Source organism: Nerophis ophidion, linkage group LG07, assembly GCF_033978795.1.
Source record: "Nerophis ophidion isolate RoL-2023_Sa linkage group LG07, RoL_Noph_v1.0, whole genome shotgun sequence".
Taxonomy (NCBI): domain Eukaryota; kingdom Metazoa; phylum Chordata; class Actinopteri; order Syngnathiformes; family Syngnathidae; genus Nerophis; species Nerophis ophidion.
This window is the reverse complement of record NC_084617.1, coordinates 75356532-75383587: the sequence shown is the minus strand read 5'-3', so window position 1 is coordinate 75383587 and position 27056 is coordinate 75356532. Positions and strand designations below refer to the sequence as shown.

General features: G+C 42.4%; 1 protein-coding gene across 9 annotated transcripts in view; it reads left to right on the top strand.

Moving 5' to 3' along the window:
• Nucleotides 1-27056, top strand: part of fbrsl1 (fibrosin-like 1) — an 886448-nt gene that overhangs the window by 531435 nt on the left and 327957 nt on the right. For all 9 annotated transcript variants that reach the window (XM_061907119.1, XM_061907121.1, XM_061907120.1 and 6 more), the window contains exon 6: nucleotides 2787-2816. In XM_061907119.1, coding sequence (XP_061763103.1) covers nucleotides 2787-2816 — 30 coding nt within the window. The remainder of the gene's footprint in view (nucleotides 1-2786; nucleotides 2817-27056) is intronic.

Below are 27056 nucleotides of genomic sequence, written 5' to 3'. Positions count from 1 at the left end.
CATAAGGAAGTAGTTTCTCATGTACTTCGGTATCAGGGAGGTGTAGCGGATTTTATAGACTAGGCTCAGTGCAAGTTGTTTGACTCTGTCCTCCACCCTGAGTCAACCCACTTTGGAGGAGAAGTAGTCATAAGGATGTAGTTTCTCATGTACTTCGGTATCAGGGAGGTGTAGCGGATTTTATAGACTAGGCTCAGTGCAAGTTGTTTGAATCTGTCCTCCACCCTGAGCCAACCCATTTTGGAGGAGAAGTAGTCATAAGGAAGTAGTTTGACATGTACTTCGGTATCAGGGAGGTGTAGCGGATTTTATAGACTAGGCTCAGTGCAAGTTGTTTGAATCTGTCCTCCACCCTGAGTCAACCCATTTTGGAGGAGAAGTAGTCATAAGGAAAATAGTTTGACATGTACTTCGGTATCAGGGAGGTGTAGCGGATTTTATAGACTAGGCTCAGTGCAAGTTGTTTGACTCTGTCCTCCACCCTGAGTCAACCCATTTTGTAGGAGAAGTAGCCATAAGGAAGTAGTTTGACATGTACTTCGGTATCTGGGAGGTGTAGCGGATTTTATAGACAAGGCTCAGTGCAAGTTGTTTGACTCTGTCCTCCATCCTGAGCCAGCCCACTTTGGAGAAGTGGGAGTGAGGTGTGATCTGGGGGCGGAGGTCTAAAAGTAACCGGACTAATCAGTTCCAACTTGAAACTATTCAAGCGTTTTCCGTTCGGGCTCCAGTACTCTGGAATTCCCTCCCGGTAACAGTTCGAGATGCTACCTCAGTAGAAGCATTTAAGTCTCACCTTAAAACTCATCCGTATACTTTAGCCTTTAAATAGACCTCCTTTTTAGACCAGTTGATCTGCCGCTTCTTTTCTTTCTCCTATGTCCCCCCCTCCCTTGTGGAGGGGGTCCGGTCCGATGACCATGGATGAAGTACTGGCTGTCCAGAGTCGAGACCCAGGATGGACCGCTCGCCTGTATCGGTTGGGGACATCTCTACGCTGCTGATCCGCCTCCGCTTGAGATGGTTTCCTGTGGACGGGACTCTCGCTGCTGTCTTGGATCCGCTTTGAACTGAACTCTCGCGGCTGTGTTGGAGCCACTATGGATTGAACTTTCACAGTATCATGTTAGACCCGCTCGACATCCATTGCTTTCGGTCCCCTAGAGGGGGGGGGGGTTGCCCACATCTCAATCAATCAATCAATCAATGTTTATTTATATAGCCCCAAATCACAAATGTCTCAAAGGGCTGCACAAATCATTACGACTACAACATCCTCGGAAGAACCCACAAAAGGGCAAGGAAAACTCACACCCAGTGGGCAGGGAGAATTCACATCCAGTGGGACGCCAGTGACAATGCTGACTATGAGAAACCTTGGAGAGGACCTCAGATGTGGGCAACCCCCCCCCTTTAGGGGACCGAAAGCAATGGATGTCGAGCGGGTCTAACATGATACTGTGAAAGTTCAATCCATAGTGGCTCCAACACAGCAGCGAGAGTCCCGTCCGCAGGAAACCATCTCAAGCGGATCAGCAGCGTAGAGATGTCTCCAACCGATACAGGCGAGCGGTCCATCCTGGGTCCCGACGAGCGGTCCATCCTGGGTCTCGACTCTGGACAGTCAGTACTTCAACCATGGTCATCGGACCGGACCCCCTCCACAAGGGAGGGGGGGACATAGGAGAAAGAAAAGAAGCGGCAGATCAACTGGTCTAAAAAGGAGGTCTATTTAAAGGCTAGAGTATACAAATGAGTTTTAAAATGAGACTTAAATGCTTCTACTGAGGTCCTCTCCAAGGTTTCTCATAGTCAGCATTGTCACTGGCGTCCCACTGGATGTGAATTCTCCCTGCCCACTGGGTGTGAGTTTTCCTTGCCCTTTTGTGGGTTCTTCCGAGGATGTCGTAGTCGTAATGATTTGTGCAGTCCTTTGAGACATTTGTGATTTGGGGCTATATAAATAAACATTGATTGATTGATTGAGTCTGTTTGGGAATTGTGTGCTCGACTTTAACAATTCTAAAAAAAAATGTGTCCAGGATTTCAGTTCAACTTCAGCATTGGAGCATCCGCTCGCAATTCCTTCAGCATGGTCTTCATCATTTCCCCTTTTGAAAGGTTCCCTTTTTCCGAGAACATTTCAAGACATTTGTCACAATGCCAGACTGAAGTTTTCTTTCAATTCCTGGCGAAATAAAAGCCGATTCGACCTTTGACCATGTCAGACGAGGCATGTTTTTGAAAAGAGTCTTGTTATTAAGTTCCTTTTATCGCTCTAGAAGTCTGAGGTCCAAATTAAAGACTGGTGTTTGTCACAAGGTGAATTGGTAAATACCAGACTTAATAGGCTGCCAGGACGCAGACAGTCGAAGCTCTGTGTCCTTCAGAGACTATTGTCCACCTTTTAAAGCACAGTTAAAAGGCTAAACGACAAGCGGCGGTTGAATGCAAAGTCATTGAACAGGCTGGCCGTAAAAAGAAGTCTCAGCCAAGAATGATTGACTTTTTTCGTCTTTTGTGCGCCTTCCGCCATTCAATTTCCTGCCGTAGCTTGGAGAAAGGCTCTCAGTGTGAGGAACGCGGTTGCTTTTTGAAACTTTAAAAACCTCTCGGCGACAACACTTTTGTTTCCCCGTTCCTCGCCCGCGTCATCCCGGCGCCGTTTGCTGGAAGAGCTGTCAGCGAATGAGCGGCCGCACACCGAAATAACATCTGGGCTGATTATGAGCTGCTCGGGGGGGGCGGGATGAATAATTCCTGATATTTCCTCTCTTCTCTTACAGTGTGACGGCGGGAGTGACGTTGACGACAAGGTAAGTCCGCCTTTCCTGTTTTTTTTCACCCGGCGAAGGAGGATTTTAGGAGTGAAAAGAGGAAGGCGGTGTAAAAAGATGGGGCAGGAGAGAAACCCTTTCACTGTGCATTCATTATAAAGCAAGAAAATGGCATGAGGTTTGGTTTTTTGGTTTTATGTGTAGAAATAAAAAAGGTATTTTTTTTCAGGGCCACTTGTACTGTATTTCCTTGAATTGCCGCCGGGGTGCTAATTATTTTAAAACCTCTTCTCACTACGGCGCTTACCTTAGGAATGCGGTAAAGGCAAGCATGCGCTAATTATTTTAAAACCTCTACTCACTCCGGCACTTACCAAAGGCATGCGGTAAATTTAGGCCTGCGCTTAAATAATTGAGTGTAATGTTAGGATACCATCATGAAAAGCACATTTAATAATAATAAAAAAAAAAAAAACTTTATTATGGTCTTACCTTTACTTTTAAATGAAGTCCATGCGCAGCTCCTTCTGATCAAAATCATCAATAACGTGTTTATAGAAGTCTTCCTTATCTTTCTTCAGTTTTAAAAGTATCTCTGTCTCGATGGAGATCTTCCTTTATTACCTCCTGCTTGGATTGAAAGCCCAGTTTAGAAAACTGTTTTATTTTAGATATGTAATCCTCCATGTTAAAAGTGCAAGCGAGAGGAAAAAATAAACGATCGCTGCTTGTTGTCACTTCTTCTGCAGCCGAGTAGTCGCAAGAAGGATCACTAGCGCCCTCTACCACCAGGAGGCGGGAGTCATTTAATGACACATATTTGACACACGCAGCTACGGTATATTAATAAAACATAGCTGCTTACTGTTCTTTTTAGCATATTCAATAGCTTGGGCCTTGAATCCTACTGAATAGCTCTTAATCTTCTTCCCTTTATGCGATTTCAAATGATGGAAATCCGCCTCCTCCATTTTGAAAATGATGACAGGTGAAGTGTCACTCGTGACGTGACGAGTTTGACCCGGGGGAAAATCTAGACATATGCTAATAATTCTGCCGAACAAGTTTGACCCGACGGAAATTCTAGACATGCGCTAATAAAAATTATATTTTGCGAAACTAGTCTGACCCGCCGTTAATCCTGAGACGGCGGTAATGCTAAGCATGCGCTAATTATTTTGCGAAACGAGTTTGACCCGGCAGTGATTCTAGGCAGGCGCATACTATATATACCCAGCGGCAATTCAAGGAAATACGGTATCTAAATATATTGCTACTTTGCTGCATGTTGTTCTATGTTATGCTTGCTTTACCTCAAACCTCATTGGAAGAATACCTACAGTAGCTACCAGAAGAACATCCAGGCTGATAGACTGACGTTGCACACGTGTACATACACTTGTAAAGAACATCATGTCATGGCTGTCTGGAGTTTCTAATAATATCTACAACTCCTATTTTTTGTGATAGAGTGATTGGAGCACATATTTGTTGGTCACAAAAACAAAACTCATGAAGTTTGGTTTCTTTTATGAATTTATTATGGCTCGACTGAAAATGTTGGGTCAATATTTGCTTACATGTCCCTTGGCAAGTTTCACTTCAATAAGGCAATTTTGGTAGCCATCCACAAGCTTCTGCTTGAATTTTTGACCACTCCTCTTGACCAAATTGCTTGACTGCCTGGCAACTACAGGCTTAAATGGTGGTGCAGTGATTGACAGGTGCGTGAGTCGTGACCATATAACAGGTAAAACTAATGAGTTGTTCATGGTGACACTGAACAAACAGAACGTGACCACAAAACATGATACAATCACTCTATCACAACAAAAATGAGAGTTGTAGAAATTATACCAGTATGATGATTCAAGCTCTGCGATTGTTGTTATCTTCAGGCACTTGAGGTGGGCGCGTTATGCAAATATCCAATCGAGTGTTACTTGTCAACCGTTAACCATTTGACATTTTGACAGATGTAGTCAATCAATCACACGTCTGGGTGTTTGTTTACCACAGACCGGGTGGTGGTTGGCTGGCGGCTGCCACCTGGTTTTCACGATGAGGCGCCTCTGGGGAACCTCGCACATTTCTAATTCCTCTACAGTTTAGCAATTACTCCCTGGTAAATGAATGAGATAGCGTGCCTAATCTCCTGTAAGCTTAGCTCCCAGTTCTGTGGAAACGTTCCCTATAAATAATACATTGGTAGGAGACCCAATTTGCATGAACTGTAGCCCGGCATGTCAATAGGCTTTTATCTCCTGGTTGAAGCGAGAAAGGAGCAACGCTGCGAGCTGGTTGACGTGACGGAGCCACGTTCCGGAGTCTGTCAGTTGCCATGCAGCTAGCTACCTGACATCACCGCAGGGGGTGAACAAGGAAGGCAAAGCAAGGTTGAGACGATGAAGGCTTCTGTTAACTTTTCCCGATATCAGCGGTGTCATACAGCTACGCATCTCTGGTCTAGATAGTTGAAAGGATCCCATGATGACCTTTGCTTTTCGGACTAGTTGTTACAATGTTGGATACTCTTGTTTAACAATACCAAAGCATCAATTCATAAGGTTCGTGCATTTGGGCGTGAGCCTGGATCGCCATGCCCATGATGCTTCGCACTAGCTATGTTGTGACGTCACAAGGAGTTGGACGTACTTATTTGGTGATTATCGTATTTTTCGGGCTATAAGACGCACTAAAATTAATTTCGAAACCCGACAGTGCGCCCAATGTACGGAATAATTTTGGTTGTGCTCGCCGACCTCGAAGCTATTTTATTTGGTACATGGTGAAAGGATAAGTGTGGTCAGTAGATGGCAGTCACACATAAGAGCTTTGACAGACTGCAATAGATAGTTAGATAGATGGATAGTACTTTATTGATTCCTTCAGGAGAGTTCCTTCAGGAAAATCTGACTCAAGTAAACAACACCAACATGTTATATGTTCCATTGAAAACTTCAAACATTACTCATGGTTCTCAAACATTTTTTAGTGAAACTTTGGTAAGCTATGAAGCCACACCGCTTGATGTGCTTCAACGTAGGAGTATTATTATGGTGTGTGTATAAGGTAAGACATATTATCTGGTGTTTTGATTTGCAATATTAGGCAAAAGCAACTTTTCTTACCTTCTGGTACCTGCTGATCTGTATTTGGGATCTGCATAAGTCCTAAAAAATTTGCCCATGTCCGCCTTTGTAGTCCGTGGCGACGCCATAATCGATAATCTTGCCAGAGTGCAGCAAACAGCGTCTGTAGTGCCATGACTTCTATCACACAAAAGCTAGCTAAGGGAGTATAAAAAAAAATAAATACAAGTACCGTATTTTCCGGACTATAAGACACACTTAAAATATTTTTTCTTTCTCAAAAACTCGACTGTGCGCCCAATGTACGGAATAATTTTGGTTGTGCTCGCCGACCTCGAAGCTATTTTATTTGGTACATGGAGAAAGGATAAGTGTGATCAGTAGATGGCAGTCACACATAAGAGCTTTGACAGACTGCAATATGACTCAAGTAAACAACACCAACATGTTATATGTTCCATTGAAAACTTCGAACATTACACATGGTTCTCAAAAATCTATCAACATTTTTTAGTAAAACTTTGGTAAGCTATGAAGCCACACCGCTTGATGTGCTTCAACGTAGGAGTATTATTATGGTGTATGTATAAGGTAAGACATATTATCTGGTGTTTTGATTTGCAATATTATGCAAAAGCAACTTTTCTTACCTTCTGACACCTGCTGATCTGTATTTGGGATCTCCATAAGTCCTAAAAAATTTGCCCATGTCCGCCTTTGTAGTCCGTGGTGACCCCATAGTCGATAATCTTGCCAGAGTGCAGCAAACAGTACCTGTAGTGCCATGACTTCTATCACACAAAAGCTAGGTTAGGGAGTATAAAAAAAAAAATACAAGTACCGTATTTTCCGGACTATAAGACACACTTAAAATATTTTTTCTTTCTCAAAAACTCGACAGTGTGCCCAATGTACGGAATAATTTTGGTTGTGCTCGCCGACCTCGAAGCTATTTTATTTGGTACATGCTGAAAGGATAAGTGTGATCAGTAGATGGCAGTCACACATAAGAGCTTTGACAGACTGCAATATGACTCAAGCAAACAACACCAACATGTTATATGTTCCATTGAAAACTTCGAACATTACACACGGTTCTCAAAAATCTATCAAAATGTTTTAGTAAAACTTTGGTAAGCTATGAAACCACACCGCTTGATGTGCTTCAACGTAGGAGTATTATTATGGTGTGTATAAGGTAAGACATATTATCTGCTGTTTTGATTTTCAATATTATGCAAAAGCAACTTTTCTTACCTTCTGGTACCTGCTGATCTGTATTTGAGATCTGCATAAGTCCTAAAAAATTTGCCCATGTCCGCCTTTGTAGTCCGTGGTGACACCATAGTCGATAATCTTGCCAGAGTGCAGCAAACAGCGTATGTAGTGCCATGACTTCTATCACACAAAAGCTATGTTATGGGAGTATAAAAAAAAATAGATACAAGTACCGTATTTTCCGGACTATAAGACACACTTAAAATATTTTTTCTTTCTCAAAAACTCAACAGTGCGCCCAATGTACGGAATAATTTTGGTTGTGCTCGCCGACCTCGAAGCTATTTTATTTGGTACATGGTGAAATGATAAGTGTGATCAGTAGATGGCAGTCACACATAAGAGCTTTGACAGACTGCAATATGACTCAAGTAAACAACACCAACATGTTATATGTTCCATTGAAAACATAGAACATTACACATGGTTCTCAAAAATCTATCAACATTTTTTAGTAAAACTTTGGTAAGCTATGAAGCCACACCGCTTGATGTGCTTCAACGTAGGAGTATTATTATGGTGTGTATAAGGTAAGACATATTATCTGGTGTTTTGATTTGCAATATTATGCAAAAGCAACTTTTCTTACCTTCTGGTACCTGCTGATCTGTATTTGGGATCTGCATAAGTCCTAAAAAAATTGGCCCATTTCCGCCTTTGTAGTCCGTGGTGACCCCATAGTCGATAATCTTGCCAGAGTGCATCAAACAGCGTCTGTAGTGCCATGACTTCTATCACACAAAAGCTAGGTTAGGGAGTATGAAAAAAAAAATACAAGTACCGTATTTTCCGGACTATAAGACACACTTAAAATATTTTTTCTTTCTCAAAAACTCGACAGTGCGCCCAATGTACGGAATAATTTTGGTTGTGCTCGCCGACCTCGAAGCTATTTTATTTGGTACATGCTGAAAGGATAAGTGTGATCAGTAGATGGCAGTCACACATAAGAGCTTTGACAGACTGCAATATGACTCAAGCAAACAACACCAACATGTTATATGTTCCATTGAAAACATAGAACATTACACACGGTTCTCAAAAATCTATCAAAATGTTTTGGTAAAACTTTGGTAAGCTATGAAGCCACACCGCTAGATGTGCTTCAACGTAGGAGTATTATTATGGTGTGTATAAGGTAAGACATATTATCTGCTGTTTTGATTTGCAATATTATGCAAAAGCAACTTTTCTTACCTTCTGACACCTGCTGATCTGTATTTGGGATCTGCATGAGTCCTAAAAAATTTGCCCATGTCCGCCTTTGTAGTCAGTGGCGACCCCGTAGTCGATAATCTTGCCAGAGTGCAGCAAACAGCGTCTGTAGTGCCATTACTTCTATCACACGAAAGCTAGCTTAGAGTGTATAAAATAAAATAAATACAAGTACCGTATTTTCCGGACTATAAGACACACTTAAAATATTTTTTCTTTCTCAAAAACTCGACAGTGTGCCCAATGTACGGAATAATTTTGGTTGTGCTCGCCGACCTCGAAGCTATTTTATTTGGTACATGGTGAAAGGATAAGTGTGATCAGTAGATGGCAGTCACACATAAGAGCATTGACGGACTGCAATATGACTCAAGTAAACAACACCAACGCCTAGGTTAGGCAGTATAAAAGAAAAAAAAAATACAAGTATCGTATTTTCCGGACTATAAGACGCAATTAAAATATTTTTTCTTTATGAAAAACACGATAGTATGCCTTATAACCCTATGCGGAATAATTCTAGTTGTGCTTACCGACCTCGAAACTATTTTATTTGGTACATGGTATAATGATATGTGTGACCAAACATAAGAGATAAGTGTAAGCTGCACTATGATGGAAATATGACTCAAGTAAACAAGTAAACATTGTATATGTTCCATTGAAAATATAGAACATTACACAGGGCGTTCAAAAATCTATCAAAATGTTTTAGTACGACTTTGGTAAGCTATAAAAACGCACCGCTTGATGTACTTCAATTTACAAGTATTGTTATAGTGTGTGTATAAGGTAAGAAATATTATTTGCCGGGGGTTTTATTTTCACAATATTACGCAAAAGCAACTTTTCTTACCTTCTGGTGCCTGCTGATCTTTTTTGGGGATCTGCATAAATCCTGAAAAATTGCGTGAATCCGCTTTTGTAGTCCATGTAACAAGTGAATGCAAAGCATACTTGGTCGACAACCATACAGGTCACACTGAGGGTAGCCGTATAAACAACTTTAACACCGTTACAAATATGCGCCACATTGTGAACCCACACCAAACAAGAATGACAACCACATTTCGGGAGAACATCTGCACCGTAACACAACATAAACACAACAGAACAAATACCAAGAACCTCTTGCAGCACTAACTCCCCAAAGCCCCACCCCCCTCAACCTCCCCATCCTCTCTCAGGGAGAGCATGTCCCAAATTCCAAGCTGCTGTTTTGAGGCATGTTAAAAAAATAATGCACTTTGTGACTTCACTAATAAATATGGCAGTGCAATGTTGGCATTTTTTTTTCCATAACTTGAGTTGATTTATTTTGAAAAACCTTGTTACATTGTTTCATGCATCCAGCGAGGCATCACAACAAAATGAGGCAAAATAATGTGTTGATTCCACGACTGTATATATCGGTATCGGTTGATATCGGAATCGGTAATTAAGAGTTAGACAATATCGGAATATCGAATATGGGTAAAAAAGCCATTATCGGACATCTTTAGTTAAAATTATACCCTTATAACCCCAAAAATTGATTGCTCTTCATGAAAATAAGTCCAAAAAAGTAACCCAACCCTCGCAACTCATACATTGGGTTATTAAAATAACTCAGCATTATTTAGTGTGTGGACTGAAAGCCACTCATAGTGGTCTATAATAGCTCGAGTATCCATCCATCCATCCATCCATCTTCTTCCGCTTATCCGAGGTCGGGTCGCGGGGGCAGCAGCCTAAGCAGGGAAGCCAAGACTTCCCTCTCCCCAGCCACTTCGTCTAGCTCTTCCCGGGGGATCCCGAGGCGTTCTCAGGCCAGCCGGGAGACATAGTCTTTCCAACATGTCCTGGGTCTTCCCTGTGGCCTCCTACTGGTCGGACGTGCCCTAAACACCTACTTAGGGAGGCGTTCAGGTGGCATCCTGACCAGATGCCCGAACCTTTACTTTGAGTTCCTCCCGGATGGCAGAGCTTCTCACTCTATCTCTAAGGGAGAGACCTGGAAACTCATTTGGGCCGCTTGTACCCGTGATCTTATCCTTTCGGTCATGACCCAAAGCTCATGACCATAGGTGAGGATGGGAACGTAGATCGACCGGTAAATTGAGAGCTTTGCCTTCCGGCTCAGCTCCTTCTTCACCACAACGGATCGATACAACGTCCGCATTACCGAAGACGCCGCACCGATCCGCCTGTCGATCTCACCATTCACTCTTCCCTCACTCGTGAACAAGACTCCTAGGTACTTGAACTCCTCCACCTGGGGCAGGGTCTCCTCCCCAACCTGGAGATGGCACTCTACCCTTTTCCCGGAGAGAACCATGGACTCGGACTTGGAGGTCGCTTCACACTCGGCTGCGAACCGATCCAGTGAGAGCTGAAGATCCCGGCCAGATGAAGCCATCAGGACCACATCATCTGCAAGAAGCAGAGACCTAATCCTGCGGTCACCAAACCGGATCCCGTAAACGAAATTCTGTCCATAAAAGTTATGAACAGAATGGGTGACAAAGGACAGCCTTGGCGGAGTCCAACCCTCACTGGAAACGGGTCCGATTTACTGCCGGCAATGCGGACCAAGCTCTGAAACTGATCATACAGGGAGTGGACCGGATAGCTCGAGTGGAATACATTTATTATATAGCTCTCGAAGTCATTACTTGTGAGAGTTTTTGGGAATAGATCGATGGATAAAACTCTGACGGTGCGGCAAGCGTTGCTTTTTTTGGCTTCATTAAAGACGAACATAGCGGGCACTTCAGGCCCAAAGGAACAAAGGAAGCACATATCTGGTTAAAGGTTACAGCAGCGCTGACCTTTTTATTCCCTCAGAAACAGAAATCACTACAATAAATACAAGAAACACGACCTATTCAGGGATAATTCCTGTGAAAAGAACATGGCTGAAAATGATATGACAGACGATCCGAGTAGAATAAAAAAAATTGGACGGGAGACGTTTGGCCGCGTTGCCAAGAGAAGTGCCAGCTTCTACCGAATCCTTCCACAGAAAACTAAGCCCGCGTTCTCTCTGTGAGTCTCAACCCCAACACTCACACAGTCAGCTTTTCACACGTTAACTTCATTAGACCGCGGCTTCCAGGTGTTCCCAGCGGGTGTAATCAGTTACGCTGGATGTGAATAAAAGCCATGAGACGTTGCCACAGCGAAGTCGGCGAGGATCAGCGCGCCGGGCGTTGACGAGCGTGAGAGAATTAGATGAGGGAGCTTCCGAAAAACGCTCACTGGTGCTTATGACCGCGGTAGCTTGGTGCTAAGGGATTCAATCAATCAATCAATGTTTACTTATATAGCCCTAAATCACTAGTGTCTCAAAGGGCTGCACAAACCACTACGACATCCTCGGTAGGCCCACATAAGGGCAAGGAAAACTCACACCCAGTGGGACGTCGGTGACAATGATGACTATGAGAACCTTGGAGAGGAGGAAAGCAATGGATGTCGAGCGGATCTAACAGGATATTGTGAAAGTTCAATCCACAATGGATACAACACAGTCGCGAGAGTCCAGTCCAAAGAGGATCCAAGACACAGCAGCGAGAGTCCCGTTCACAGCGGAGCCAGCAGGAAACCATCCCAAGCGTAGGCGGACCAGCAGCGCAGAGATGTCCCCAGCCGATACACAGGCGAGCAGTACATGGCCACCGGATCGGACCGGACCCCCTCCACACGGGAGAGTGGGACATAGAAGAAAAAGAAAAGAAATGGCAGATCAACTGGTCTAAAAAGGGAGTCTATTTAAAGGCTAGAGTATACAAATGAGTTTTAAGGTGAGACTTAAATGCTTCTACTGAGGTGGCATCTCGAACTGTTACCGGGAGGGCATTCCAGAGTACTGGAGCCCGAAATGAAAACGCTCTATAGCCCGCAGACTTTTTTTGGGCTTTGGGGATCACTAATAAGCCGGAGTCCTTTGAACGCAGATTGACGGTCAAAGTTCAGTCATTCTTCCGGCGTCACGTTGAGAAAGAAGGCTTGAATTGCTTAACGTGGACCCCGACTTAAAGAAGTTGAACAACTTATTGGGGTGTTACTGTGACGGTCTCATGCCGTCACAAGGGTTCTCAGGACCATCAAGGAAGGACATGATTGAGCAGGTTTGACTTAAATAAATGATAAATGGGTTGTACTTGTATAGCGCTTTTCTACCTTCAAGGTACTCAAAGCGCTTTGACACTACTTCCACATTTACCCATTCACACACACATTCACACACTGATGGAGGGAGCTGCCATGCAAGGCGCCAACCAGCACCCATCAGGAGCAAGGGTGAAGTGTCTTGCTCAGGACACAACGGACGTGACGAGGTTGGTACTAGGTGGGAATTGAACCAGGGACGCTCGGGTTGCGCACGGCCACTCTCCCCACTGCGCCACGCCTTTATTTTTTATGCTTTATGCTTTCTGCTTTATTTTTCAATCAGCTGGTCAGCGGTTGGGTCGCTTTTCCGCGGCGTCTCCCGTCTCCCTCTGCTGCTTTTCAGCCGCCCCCGTTGTCGTCGTCTGCCTCTTGCTCTCTGTTGCTTCCGCTCTTCATTCACTGCTGCAGGCTCTCCAACTCCTTCCGCCCCGTTCTCTCCTCCTTCTCCGCTTTTATACCTCGTGAAGAGATATGTCATTCGTGCCCAGGTGCGCGATCCACACACCTGATATCGCTTGCGGCGTCGCTCCCGGCATGCTCCGCCTCGCCGCCCGCCCGCAATCTCTGCCTGCTCGCCGCCATCTTGGGCCGGGCTCCAGCGTGGCCCGCCCCGCTGCTCGTTCGCCGGCTCCGCCTCTCCACAGTTACCATTTAGTGGTCAATTGTACGGAATATGTACTACTCTGGGAAATCTACCGTATTTTTCGGACTATAAATCGCAGTTGTTTTCATAGTTTGCGACATATACTCCGGAGCGATTTATAATCCGAAAAATACGGTACTAATACAAGTTTCAATCAATCAATCAATGGTAGAAATAGCATGGATCAAAGGTCATATCATTGCTAACTGAAACACTTCTTTTTGTGGAACAATTCAACAATTATTCCGTGCATGTGTAAATGCGGATTAACCCATCGTCATTATTACCGTATTTTCCGGACTATAATCCTTTTTTTAGCTCAAAACTCAACAGTGCGCCTTATAACCCGGTGCACCTAACATACTGAATAGTTCTAGTTCTGCTTACCGACCTCAAAAGCAATTTTATTTGGTACATGGTATATATGATAAGTGTGACCAGTAGATGGCAGTCAAACATAAGAGATACGTGTAGACTGCACTGTGATGACTCACATGATTGCGTCGGTAATTTGCTGTATGGTTCACATAATTTCATTAATCATTCATCAATCAATCAATGTTACTTTATATAGCCCTAAATCACAAGTGTCTCAAAGGGCTGCACAAACCACAACAACATCCTCGGTTCAAAGCCCACATAAGGACAAGTTTTGAGGGGAAAAAAAAAATCAATTGCACCTTATAGTCCGGAATATACGGAAATTAGATTGATATTTTTTGTTCTCACAAAATTGTGTTGTCGTTTCTGTTATTGTTTACAAACACGGCTAATAATACCTATTATTAGGTTTTGCTTTTGTTTAGTTAAGATGGTTTTACACCTGTGACTTTACTATATATTGTGTACAGTACGTAGGCAAAGGGAAACAATTGCAACATTCAATATTAATTAATATTGTTACGCAGCTATTTTGTGTTTTTGTTAGATGTTTTCATTTAGGAATCCCGAACATTTTAAGTATAATCCTCCCCCTGTAACTTCTTGATATTGGATCGGTACTCACATTGGTAGTATCGGCCAAAACTAATGTAAAGTATCTAAACAGCAGACAAATAAGTTTAGCAGACAAATAAGTTTAGCGGTTGGTATAGTGGCCGTGCCAGCAACTTGAGGGTTGCAGGTTCGATTCCCGCTTGTGCCATCCTAGTCACTGCCGTTGTGTCCTTGGGCAAGACACTTTACCCACCTGCTCCCGGTGCCACCCACACTGGTTTAAATGTAACTTAGATATTGGCTTTCGCTATGTAAAGCGCTTTGAGTCACTAGAGAAAAAGCGCTATATAAATATAATTCACACATCGGCGTTACAACAGAAAGTACTCAAATACTAACATTCATTTGTCTAGTAGATTAATAATAGTTGTACACAATAATACAACTCAAAATGTTTTAGCATACGTCAGCAGCTAAATTAGAAGCCTTTATACTCTGTACTCAAAACTGACATAAAAATCAATCAATCAATCAATCAATGTTTACTTATATAGCCCTAAATCACTAGTGTCTCAAAGGGCTGCACAAACCACCACGACATCCTCGGTAGGCCCACATAAGGGCAAGGAAAACTCACACCCAGTGGGACATTGGTGACAATAATGACTATGAGAACCTTAGAGAGGAGGAAAGCAATGGATGTCGAGCGGATCTAACATGATACTGTGAAAGTTCAATCCACAATGGATCCAACACAGTCGCGAGAGTCCAGTCCAAAGAGGATCCAAGACACAGCAGCGAGAGTCCCGTTCACAGCGGAGCCAGCAGGAAACCATCCCAAACGTAGGCGGACCAGCAGCGCAGAGATGTCCCCAGCCGATACACAGGCAAGCAGTACATGGCCACCGGATCGGACCGGACCCCCTCCACAAGGGAGAGTGGGACATAGAAGAAAAAGAAAAGAAACGGCAGATCAACTGGTCTAAAAAGGGAGTCTATTTAAAGGCTAGAGTATACAAATGAGTTTTAAGGTGAGACTTAAATGCTTCTACTGAGGTGGCATCTCGAACTGTTACCGGGAGGGCATTCCAGAGTACTGGAGCCCGAACGGAAAATGCCCGCAGACTTTTTTTGGGCTTTGGGAATCACTAATAAGCCGGAGTCCTTTGAACGCAGATTTCTTGCCGGGACATATGGTACAATACAATCGGCAAGATAAGATGGAGCTAGACCGTGTAGTATTTTATACGTAAGTAGTAAAACCTTAAAGTCACATCTTAAGTGCACAGGAAGCCAGTGCAGGTGAGCCAGTATAGGTATATATGTATGTATATATGTATATAAAGGTATATACAGTATAGGTATATATGTATGTATATATGTATATAAAGGTATATACAGTATAGGTATATATGTATGTATATATGTATATAAAGGTATATACAGTACAGGCGTAATATGATCAAACTTTCTTGTTCTTGTCAAAAGTCTAGCAGCCGCATTTTGTACCAACTGTAATCTTTTAATGCTAGACATGGGGAGACCCGAAAATAATACGTTACAGTAGTCGAGGCGAGACGTAACAAACGCATGGATAATGATCTCAGCGTCTTTAGTGGACAGAATGGAGCGAATTTTTGCGATATTACGGAGATGAAAGAAGGCCGTTTTAGTAACGCTTTTAATGTGTGCCTCAAAGGAGAGAGTTGGGTCGAAGATAATACCCAGATTCTTTACCGTGTCGCCTTGTTTAATTGTTTGGTTGTCAAATGTTAGAGTTGTATTATTAAATAGAGTTCGGTGTCTAGCAGGACCGATAATCAGCATTTCCGTTTTTTTGGCGTTGAGTTGCAAAAAGTTAGCGGACATCCATTGTTTAATTTCATTAAGACACGCCTCCAGCTGACTACAATCCGGCGTGTTGGTCAGCTTTAGGGGCATGTAGATAATGTTGTTTTCTTTGTTTTACTCTCCTTAAACCTGTTTCCTTTTTTGTTTTTATTTTTGGCATTACCACGTCAACTTAGAAAAACATAATTAATACTAATAGTGCATTACTCATAATGCAATTAAATGCTATAAAATCCCACCTCGTTCCCCCGCAACCACTGAACCAGCCGATCTAATCGACTTTTGCCACGGCTGAGATACTCCAAGCCAAGATAGTCATTTTCCGTCGGCGAAGAGCCAGAAACTGGAACAGAGTGCGAGTCATCCCTTCTCAATTTGTTCATCCGCTCTCCTGAAGTGTCATCCTGTCTCCATTAGCGCCCACTTTAACGTCCTCACCGACTCCACCATTTTTCACTCGATGCCGTCTTCTGTGCAAATAGTGTGTGGTTAACACCTTCACCTGAGCTGGGACTGCAGCCACGTCACACACCTTCATGTCGGAAGACATCCGGGTTCGATCGTTCACATTAAAAAACATTTGAGCCGTCACATAATAAACCATATTCAGTCTCGAAAAAGAGCCTGATCTCATGATGTTGCATTTTTTTAATTGGGTGTACCATATTTTCCGGACCATAGGGCCCACCGGATTATAAGGCGCACTGCCGATGAATGGTCTATTTTTGGTCACTAAAGTTCCTTGGGTGAATAATGTAAACTCATCACACCGGTATGTTTTAGTGCTTTCATGGTGAGTTTACTGACAGATATAAGTAAGAACTTTACACTACTTTATAATAGAAATAGCAACAGTGGAGGATGAATGTCACATGACAAGAAGATAGAGAAAAAGAAGAAGTGTCAGGCTAGGACATGGATTGTGTGTGCTCCTTCGACGCGGTGCGATTACAGGACGAGCCGGGCGTGAATTCAGGTACATGTCTTTATTTAAACACTGTAATCAAAAATAATCAAACTAAGGGCGCTCAGAAAGAGGAAGAAACTTGGCTAAACAGTACAGACGTGAAACAAAAACACCTGCTCGTTGGCATGAAAGACAATTTAACTGTAAACTTAAACAGCACGACGGCAAGACTAAAGACATGAGACAAAAGAGTGCACTGTGGCATAAATACATAGACTGTGGACTAGGACGTGAAGGTTTGAACAGCATGGGTAGGGTGCGTGCGAGTGTGAAGATCCCAGAATGATGAACAGAAAAAGAGTGACTTAAATAGCTGTGATGATTAGTGAAAACAGGTGAGGCTGAGAACAGGGACGTGACAGGTGAAAACTAATGAGGTTGGCATGGAAACAAACAAAACCAGGAAGTGCAAAACGTGACTGATTGTCCAAAATCAAAAACATAACATGACAAAACCAAACATGATCCATAGGTGTGACAAGAGCTTATTGACTTTGGGGTCTCCACGGACTACAAAGGCGGAAGAGCGCAATTTTTCAGGATTTATGCAGATCCCAAATACAGATCAGCAGGTACCAGAAGGTAAGAAAAGTTGATTTTGCATAATATTGCGAAACAAAATGCCGGATAATGCGTAGCGTACGTGCATATCTTTGGAGGTGGGAGGGGCCTATCCCCAGGTGCATGTCTTTGAAGGTGGGAGGAAGCCGGAGTACCCGGAGGGAACCCACGCAGTCACGGGGAGAACATGCAAACTCCACACAGAAAGATCCCGAGCCCGAGATTGAACTCAAGACTACTCAGGACCTTCGTATTGTGAGGCACATGCACTAACCCTTATTCCACCGTGCTGCCCCAATTATAAACTAAAAAAAAATTTTTGAAAATGCACCATTTTTGCACTTGTTATCAGTTGTGCACAGTCTTAATAGATCACATGAGCACGGCCATTAAAGGCCTACTGAAATGAGATGTTCTTATTTAAACGGGGATAGCAGCTCCATTCTATGTGTCATACTTCATCATTTCGCCATATTTTTGCTGAAAGGATTTAGTAGAGAACATCGACGATAAAGTCCGCAACTTTTGCTCGCTAATAAAAAAGCCTTGCCTGTACCGGAAGTAGCAGACGATGTGCGCGTGACGTCACGGGTTGTGGAGCTCCTCACATCTGAACATTGTTTACAATCATGGCCACCAGCAGCGAGAGCGATTCGGACCGAGAAAGTGACGATTTCCCCATTAATTTGAGCGAGGTTGAAAGATTTATGGATGAGGAAAGTGAGAGTGAAGGACTAGAAAAAAAAAAGACTATACAGTGGGAGCGATTCAGATGTTATTAGACACATTTACTAGGATAATTCTGGAAAATCCCTTATCTGCTTATTGTGTTACTAGTGTTTTAGTGAGATTATATGGTCGTACCTGTACAACCTGAAGGTCGGCCACGCACCTTTCTTCAGCACCAGTCGACGGGTGGTGGCGATGCCCATCTCTGCCCTTCGCAAAAGACCCTCTTCAAAACAGAATTTTTCGAAATGATCGCTGCATAATACACTGTACTTTGTGTGTGTGGTCCAATCCAACCGTGTTCGCTTGACCGCTCTGTTCCATAGTAAAGCTTCACCGTCATCTTTCCGCTTTGGACTGGACTCTCGCGACTGTGTTGGATCCATTATGGATTGAACTTTCACAGTATCATGTTAGACCCGCTCGACATCCATTGCTTTCCTCCTCTCCAAGGTTCTCATAGTCATCATTGTCACCGACGTCCCACTGGGTGTGAGTTTTCCTTGCCCTTATGTGGGCCTACCGAGGATGTCGTAGTGGTTTGTGCAGCCCTTTGAGACACTAGTGATTTAGGGCTATATAAGTAAACATTGATTGATTGATTGATCTTTCGGGAATGTAAACAGTGAAACACTGGCTGTGTTTGTGTTGCTAAAGGCGTCCCCAATACCCCGCTTACCACCTACAGCTTTCTTCTTTGACGTCTCCATTATTCATTAAACAAATTGCAAAAGATTCAGCAACACAGATGTCCAGAATACTGTGGAATTATGCGATGAAAACAGACAACTTATGGCTGGAACAAAATGTCCTCTACAATGCGTGATGTCATCATACCGAGACGTTTCAGCAGGATACTTCAGGGCAAAATTTAAAATAGCAATTAAGTAAACTAAAAAGGCCGTATTGGCATGTGTTGCAATGTTAATATTTCATCATTGATATATAAACTATCAGACTGCGTGGTCGCTAGTCGTGGCTTTCAGTAGGCCTTTAACAGTGTGCACAATTTTATAATTTGCACACGTTATTTAGCACTTTTAGTATCCTTGTGTGTCTATTGTTATTGTTTCTAGCCCTTTGAGGCCGTGGCCACCTCGTAGAAGTGATACATGTATTCATCCCGCACGCTCCATTGTTTTGCTAGTGTCTGCCAAACAGTGCAACCACCAGCACGTTGTCAACCACTGACACTTTTTATACGGCTGGGAAAATGCGCCGGCTTAATGTTTCGACACAAGTGATCATCCGTCCTCATCTCTTTAATGAAATTAGATTAAGTGCACCTGGGAAAGAGCTGAGAAAGCAGAACGCCTCGCCACCTCCTTTAATCTAAAACCAATTTGCCAGTAATATTCCTCTCCCCGCAGCTTGGGATTTGCCCGGTGCTGATTCAAAATGGCGGAGGAACGAGACGAGAGCCGAGCTGCCCGGTTGCATTTCGCTCCCCGCAGGCGCTGAGAAATGAGAACTGACACCGGCAACACCGGCCCTAATATGGCCATGTCATTTTTGTCTCCTCTTGATTCGGGCATTCTGCTTGCTCGCCTTTTTTTTTTCCCTCCGACGCCGTCTTGCCTTTGTATTGGTTTAAGAATAATTCTATTGTTATGTGGAAGATGAGGTATTTTTTTTTTACTGAGAGGCGCGAGGCTCATGTGGCGAAAGGTGAAAAAAGGAGAGTTTGGTGGTCGACGGTAGATTTGTTCCGCTTCATGCAATGTGCCGGTTACAATAATAATAATAATAATAATAATTAATGCTGCAAGCAGCGTTGGTCGGGTCCTGATGTGTGTGCCAAGTTTGGTGAGTTTTGAAGCATTTTAAGGGGTCAAATTTCAGCTCAAAGAGGCAGAAATTGAATTTTTTGCGAAAATTTTATTTTGAAGGGTTTTTTTCCAACTTCCTGTTGATTTTTGCCCTAGAAGGTAGAAGTGTGAAATGTAGGTCTAAGTTAGACCTACGTGACAGTTTTTGTTTCATGTCTGTACGACTTTCCTAACGGAAGTTATAAGCAGTCCGTTTTTCTTTCTTTCCTAGGGGGCGCTAGCGCGCAATTTAGATTTTTCTGGTTTGGCTGCCTAATAAGTTGGGAAGGTTTGCCACACCGACGTTTGTGTCAAATTTGGTGAGTTTTGAAGCATGTTAAGGGGGTCAAATTACAGCGCATAGGTGCGGAATAATAAAGAATAATAATAAAGAATTAAAGCTGCAAGCAGCGTTGGTCGGGTCCGCCTTTGGCTGCTGCCAAGTCCTGGTCTAAGTCAGACCTACATAGAGGTCTTTGTTTCATGTCTCTACGACATTCCTAACAGAAGTTACAAGCAGTTTTGTCTGGGTTTTTTCCTAGGGGGCGGTAGAGCGCAATTTTGACTTTTGGGGTTTGGTTTTTTATTAGATGGCAATTTTCGCCAGTCCTCATGTGTGTGTAAAATTTGGTGAGTTTTGAAGCATGTTAAGGGGGTCAAATTACAGATCGGCGTTTCTGGATGTTGTTGATAAATGGCTTTAACTTGCACTTTGAAGCATTTTAAGGGGGTCAAATTACAGCTCAAAGAGGCAAAAATGACATTTTTTAGGAAACTTTGCGCAGAGGTTCTTTGAAGGCGCGTAAAATCAAAACCGGAGCAGTAATCAAAACGTTGTTGGATAGTTTTAATCAAAAGGGTTCAGTCTCTCTCCTGTGCGAGTTTGAAGCCGAAACGACAAACTCGCTCAGAGGAGATAACTTTTGAAAAAAGGTGACGGGTGTTTACAAAACTTTTATTTTGAAGGGGTCATTTTTAACTTCCTGTTGATTTTTGCTGAAGGATGTCAATTATTAAAATGTAGGTCTAAGCAAGACCTACATAGACGTTTTTGTTTCATGTCTTTCCGGCATTCCCACCGGAAGTTACAAGCAGTTTTGTCCGTGTTTTCTTCCTAGAAGCAGTTTTTGCTGTGTTTTGATCAAAAATTGCGCAAGAGCGCAATTTTGAGTTTTTTTTAGGTATTTTTTCATTAGATCGCAATTTCTGCCAGTCTTGATGTGTGTGCCAAGTTTGGTGAGTTTTGAAGCATGTTAAGGGGGTCAAATTACAGATCGGCGTTTCTGGATGTTGTTGATAAATGGCTTTCGCTTTGCATAGTAGAGCTTTAACTTGCACTTTGAAGCATTTTAAGGGGGCCAAATTACAGCTCAGAGAGGCAAAAATGACATTTTTTAGGAAAATTTGCGCAGGGGTTCTTTGAAGGCGCGTAAAATCAAAACCGGAGCAGTAATCAAAACTTTTGTTGGATAGTTTTAATCAAAAGGGTTCAATCTCTCTCCTATGCGAGTTTGAAGCCGAAACGACAAACGCACTCGGAGGAGTTTACGTTTGAAAAAGGTGACTTTTATTTTGAAGGGGTAATTTTTAACTTCCTGTTGATTTTTTGTCGAAGGATGTCAATCATCTAAATGTAGGTCTAAGTGAGACCTACATAGAAGTTTTCGTTTCATGTCTTTCTGGCATTCCCACCGGAAGTTACAAGCAGTTTTGTCCGTGTTTTCTTCCTAAAAGCAGTTTTTGCTGTGTTTTGATCAAAAATTGCGCAAGAGCGCAATTTTGAGTTTTTTTTAGGTATTTTTTCATTAGATCGCAATTTCTGCCAGTCCTGATGTGTGTGCCAAGTTTGGTGAGTTTTGAAGCATTTTAAGAGGGTCAAATTTCAGCTCAAAGAGGCAAATGCTAAGCTCCTTTTGTTTTGTGGCTCTCATGCTAGCTCTTTTAGTTTGTTATCCGCCTTGTGCGCGCTTTTTGTCGTACCCCTTTTGTTTGTTCTTGCTTAGTGTTAAATTAAATCATGTTTTCTCATTCAATGCCTGCCTCCTCTGCATCTTGGGGTTCATCACCAACTAACTCCGACACAAACTTCATGAATGTTTTTTGTATGTGCTCCAATCACTCTGTCACCAAAAACAAAATAAGAGTTGTAGAAATAATTGTAAAGTGAAGACAGACATGATGTTCTTCACAAGTGTTTGTACACTATTGAAGGCGACTGTATGTTGTTGGCATTGTGGAAGAAACAAGAAGGGCCGCAAAGGAAGAAACACCATTTTCACTGAGGCGCCGTCCTCCTTCTTACGGCGGGCCAGTTGTTGTTTTGTTTTGTTTTGTTGTTCTGCGGCAGATTAGATAGCCGCCCTTTGTTCTGTTGAAGGCGTATCAGAAACACAGCAATCATGTCTGCTGGCACTCGACAAACACTTGTCACAACTTAGCCTGTGATCATTGTTATTGTTGCCTCAAATACCTCCTCCTCTGCAGTATTCCACTTTGTCTTAGTGATTTTTATTTATTTGTAGAGAGATTAAACAAAAACACTTCTTTCTGTACCTAAAATCAACAGGAAGTTGGCAAAAACCCCTTCAAAACAAAATGTTTGCCATTTTTTGCCTCTTTGAACTGATATTTGACCCCCTTAAAATGCTTCAAAGGGCAAGTTAAAGCTATACCATGCCAAGCGAAAGCCATCTATCAACAACATCCAGAAACGCCAATCTGTAATTTGACCCCCTTAACATGCTTCAAAACTCACCAAATTTTACACACATATCAGGACTGGTGAAAATCGCCATCCAATAAAAAAACAAACCCCAACAATGAAAATTGGGTTCTAGCGCCCCCTAAGAAAAAAAACTGACAAAACTGCTTGTAAATTCTGTTAGGAATGAAACAAAAACTTCTATGTAGGTCTGACTAAGATCGGGACTCGGGACACGGCGGCAGCAGCCAAAGGCGGACCCGACCAACGCTGCTTGCAGCTTTAATTTTTTCTTTATTTCCTCTAACAAATACTGTTTTCACAGCTCGCAGCCCAAGAACTACTTTTCTGCAAACGCTCGATTCCACAATTTTGGACTCGAGCGTTTATCAGCCCAGTGATTTGGTGATACAACCAAGATGTCATGTCTTGTGATCATGTTTTGATTATTTTTTCTGTTTTGCTTAAGACTCCATTATTTCCTGTTTTTGCACTTCCTTGTTTGTTTTGTTTCCATGACTACCCATTAGTGTTCACCTGTCCTCATGTCACGCACCTGTCTCACGTTTTGCACTCGCACACCTGTCACTAATCATGTCAATTATTTAAAGCGAAAGTTGCCAGGAAGTCAGCCTGGAGACTTTACCTCCACTCAGCTTCATGCCATGATCACGGTTTCATGCTTAGTTCACGCTGCTTGTTTCATAGTTCCATGCCAAGTAAGTTTTTGTTTATTGTTCATAGTTTCTGCCTTTGTGCAAGTTTTGTTTCATTAGTCAAGTTTGTTCTCCGCCATTGTGCGCGCCTTTTTTTGCTTCTTTTTTTATAGTTACAGTGTTAAAATAAAATATGTCTTTAACTTCACATCTTGCCCGCACCAACTTTCCTTTGCCTTATGGAAGAAAAAACCCCAAAGTCCACGTTCTGTCAGAACGTGGACTTTGTTCCATGCCAAGTAAGTTTTTGTTTATTGTTCATAGTTTCTGCCTTTGTGCAGGTTTTGTTTCATTAGTCAAGTTTGTTCTCCGCCATTGTGCGCGCCTTTTTTTGCTTCTTTTTTTATAGTTACAGTGTTAAAATAAAATATGTCTTTAACTTCACGCCTTGCCCGCACCAACTTTCCTTTGCCTTACGGAAGAACAAACCCCAAAGTCCACGTTCTGTAAGAACGTGGACTTTGTTCCATGCCAAGTAAGTTTTTGTTTATTGTTCATAGTTTCTGCCTTTGTGCAATTTTTGTTTTATTAGTCAAGTTTGTTCTCCGCCATTGTGCGCGCCTTTTGTTTGCTTCTTTTTTTGTAGTTATAGTGTTAAAATAAAATGTCTTTAACTCGACGCCTTGCCCGCTCCAACTTTCCTTTGCCTTACGGAAAAACAAACCCCAAAGTCCACGTTCTGACAGAACGTGGACTTTGTTCCATGCCAAGTAAGTTTTTGTTTATTGTTAAAATAAAATAAATAAATAAATGGGTTTTACTTGTATAGCGCTTTTCTACCTTCAAGGTACTCAAAGCGCTTTGACACTACTTCCACATTCACACACTGATGGAGGGAGCTGCCATGCAAGGCGCTTACCAGCACCCATCAGGAGCAAGGGTGAAGTGTCTTGCTCAGGACACAACGGACGTGACGAGGTTGGTACTAAGTGGGATTTGAACCAGGGACGCTCGGGTTGCGCACGGCCACTCTCCCCACTGCGCCACGCCGTCCCTTGTTCATAGTTTCCCACCTATGTGCAAGTTTTGTTTCATTAGTCAAGTTTGTTCTCCGCCATTGTGCGCGCCTTTTGTTTGCTTCTTTTTTTGTAGTTATAGTGTTAAAATAAATATGTCATTACCTTCGTGCCTTGCCCGCTCCAACTTTCCTTTCACTTCCGGAAAAAAAAAACCCAAAGTCCACGTTCTGTCAGAACGTGGACTTTGGAGTGTGTTTCATAGTTCCATGCCAAGTAAGTTTTTGTTTATTGTTCATAGTTTCTACCTATGTGCAAGTTTTGTTTCATTAGTCAAGTTTGTTCTCCGCCATTGTGCGCGCCTTTTGTTTGCTTCTTTTTTTGTAGTTATAGTGTTAAAATAAAATATGTCATTACCTTCGCGCCTTGCCCGCTCCAGCTTTCCTTTGCCTTCCGGAAAAAAAAACCCCAAAGTCCACGTTCTGTCAGAACGTGGACTTTGGGGTTTGTTTCATAGTTCCATGCCAAGTAAGTTTTTGTTTATTGTTCATAGTTTCTGCCTTTATGCAAGTTTTGTTTCATTAGTCAAGTTTTTTCTCCGCTATTGTGATCGCCTTTTGTTTGCTTCTTTTTTGTAGTAATAGTGTTAAAATAAAACAATTCTTTACCTTCACGCCTTGCCCGCTCCAACTTTCCTTTGCCTTCCGGAAAAACAAACCCCAAATTTCATGTTCTGTCAGAACGTGGACTTTGGGGTTTGTTTCATAGTTTCATGCCAAGTAAGCTTTTGTTTATTGTTCATAGTTTCTGCCTATGTGCAAGTTTTGTTTTATTAGTCAAGTTTGTTCTCCGTCATTGTGCGCGCCTTTTTTTGCTTCATTTTTTTGTAGTTATAGTGTTAAAATAAAACATGTCTTTAACTTCACGCCTTGCCCGGTCCAGCTTTCCTTTGCCTTACAGAAGAACAAACTCCAAAGTCCACGTTCTGTCAGAACGTGGACTTTGGGGTTTGTTTCATAGTTTCATGCCAAGTAAGTTTTTGTTTATTGTTCATAGTTTCTGCCTTTGTGGAAGTTTTGTTTCATTAGTCAAGTTTTTTTCTCGCTATTGTGCGCGGCTTTTGTTTGCTTCTTTTTTGTACTTATAGTGTTAAAATAAAATAGGTCTTTACCTTCACGCCTTGCCCGCTCTAACTTTCCTTTCCCTTCTGGTAAAACAAACCCGAAAGTCCACGTTCTGTCAGAACGTGGACTTTGGGGTTTGTTTCATAGTTCCATGCCAAGTAAGTTTGTTTCATAGTTCCATGCCAAGTAAGTTTTTGTTTATTGTTCATAGTTTCTGCCTATATGCAAGTTTTGTTTCATTAGTCAAGTTTGTTCTCCGCCATTGTGCGCGCCTTTTTTTGCTTAATTTTTTGTAGTTTTAGTGTTAAAATAAAATGTCTTTAACTTCAAGCCTTGCCCGCTCTAACTTTCCTGTGCCTTAGGGAAAAACAAACCCCAAAGTTCACGTTCTGTCACAACGTGGACTTTGGGGTTTGTTTCATAGTTCCATGGCAAGTAAGTTTTTGTTTATTGTTCATAGTTTCTGCCTTTGTGCAAGTTTTGTTTCATTAGTTAAGTTTGTTCTCCGCCATTGTGCGCGCCTTTTTTTGCTTCTTTTTTTATAGTTACAGTGTTAAAATAAAATATGTCTTTAACTTCACGTCTTGCCCACACCAACTTTCCTTTGCCTTACGGAAGAACAAACCCCAAAGTCCATGTTCTGTCAGAACGTGGACTTTGTTCCATGCCAAGTAAGTTTTTGTTTATTGTTCATAGTTTCTGCCTTTGTGCAAGTTTTGTTTCATTAGTCAAGTTTGTTCTCCGCCATTGTGCGCGCCTTTCGTTTGCTTCTTTTTTTGTACCTATAGTGTTAAAATAAAATATGTCATTACCTTCGCGTCTTGCCCGCTCCAACTTTCCTTTCCCTTCTGGAAAAACAAACCTGAAAGTCCACGTTCTGTCAGAACGTGGACTTTGGGGTTTGTTTAATGGTTCCATGCCAAGTAAGTTTTTGTTTATTGTTCATAGTTTCTGCCTATGTGCAAGTTTTGTTTCATTAGTCAAGTTTGTTCTCCGCCATTGTGCGCGCCTTTTGTTTGCTTCTTTTTTTGTAGTTATAGTGTTAAAATAAAATATGTCATTACCTTCGCGCCTTGCCCGCTCCAACTTTCCTTTCCCTTCCGGAAAAACAAACCCCACTTTGTGGTTTGTTTCATAGTTTCATGCCAAGTAAGCTTTTGTTTATTGTTCATAGTTTCTGCCTTTGTGAAAGTTTTGTTTCATTAGTCAAGTTTGTTCTCCGCCATTGTGTGCGCCTTTATGTCAGAACGTGGACTTTGGGGGGTTTTTTTCCGGAAGGCAAAGGAAAGTTGGAGCGGGCAAGGTGTCAAGGTAATGATATCTTTTATTTTAACACTATAACTACAAAAAAAGAAGCAAACAAAAGGCGCGCACAATGGCGGAGAACAAACTTGACTAATGAAACAAAACTTGCACAAAGGCAGAAACTATAAACAATAAACAAAAACCTACTTGGCATGGAACTATGAAACAAGCAGCGTGAACTAAGCATGAGACCGTGAAGCAGAGTGGAGGTATGGTCGCCAGGCTGACTTCCTGGCAACTTT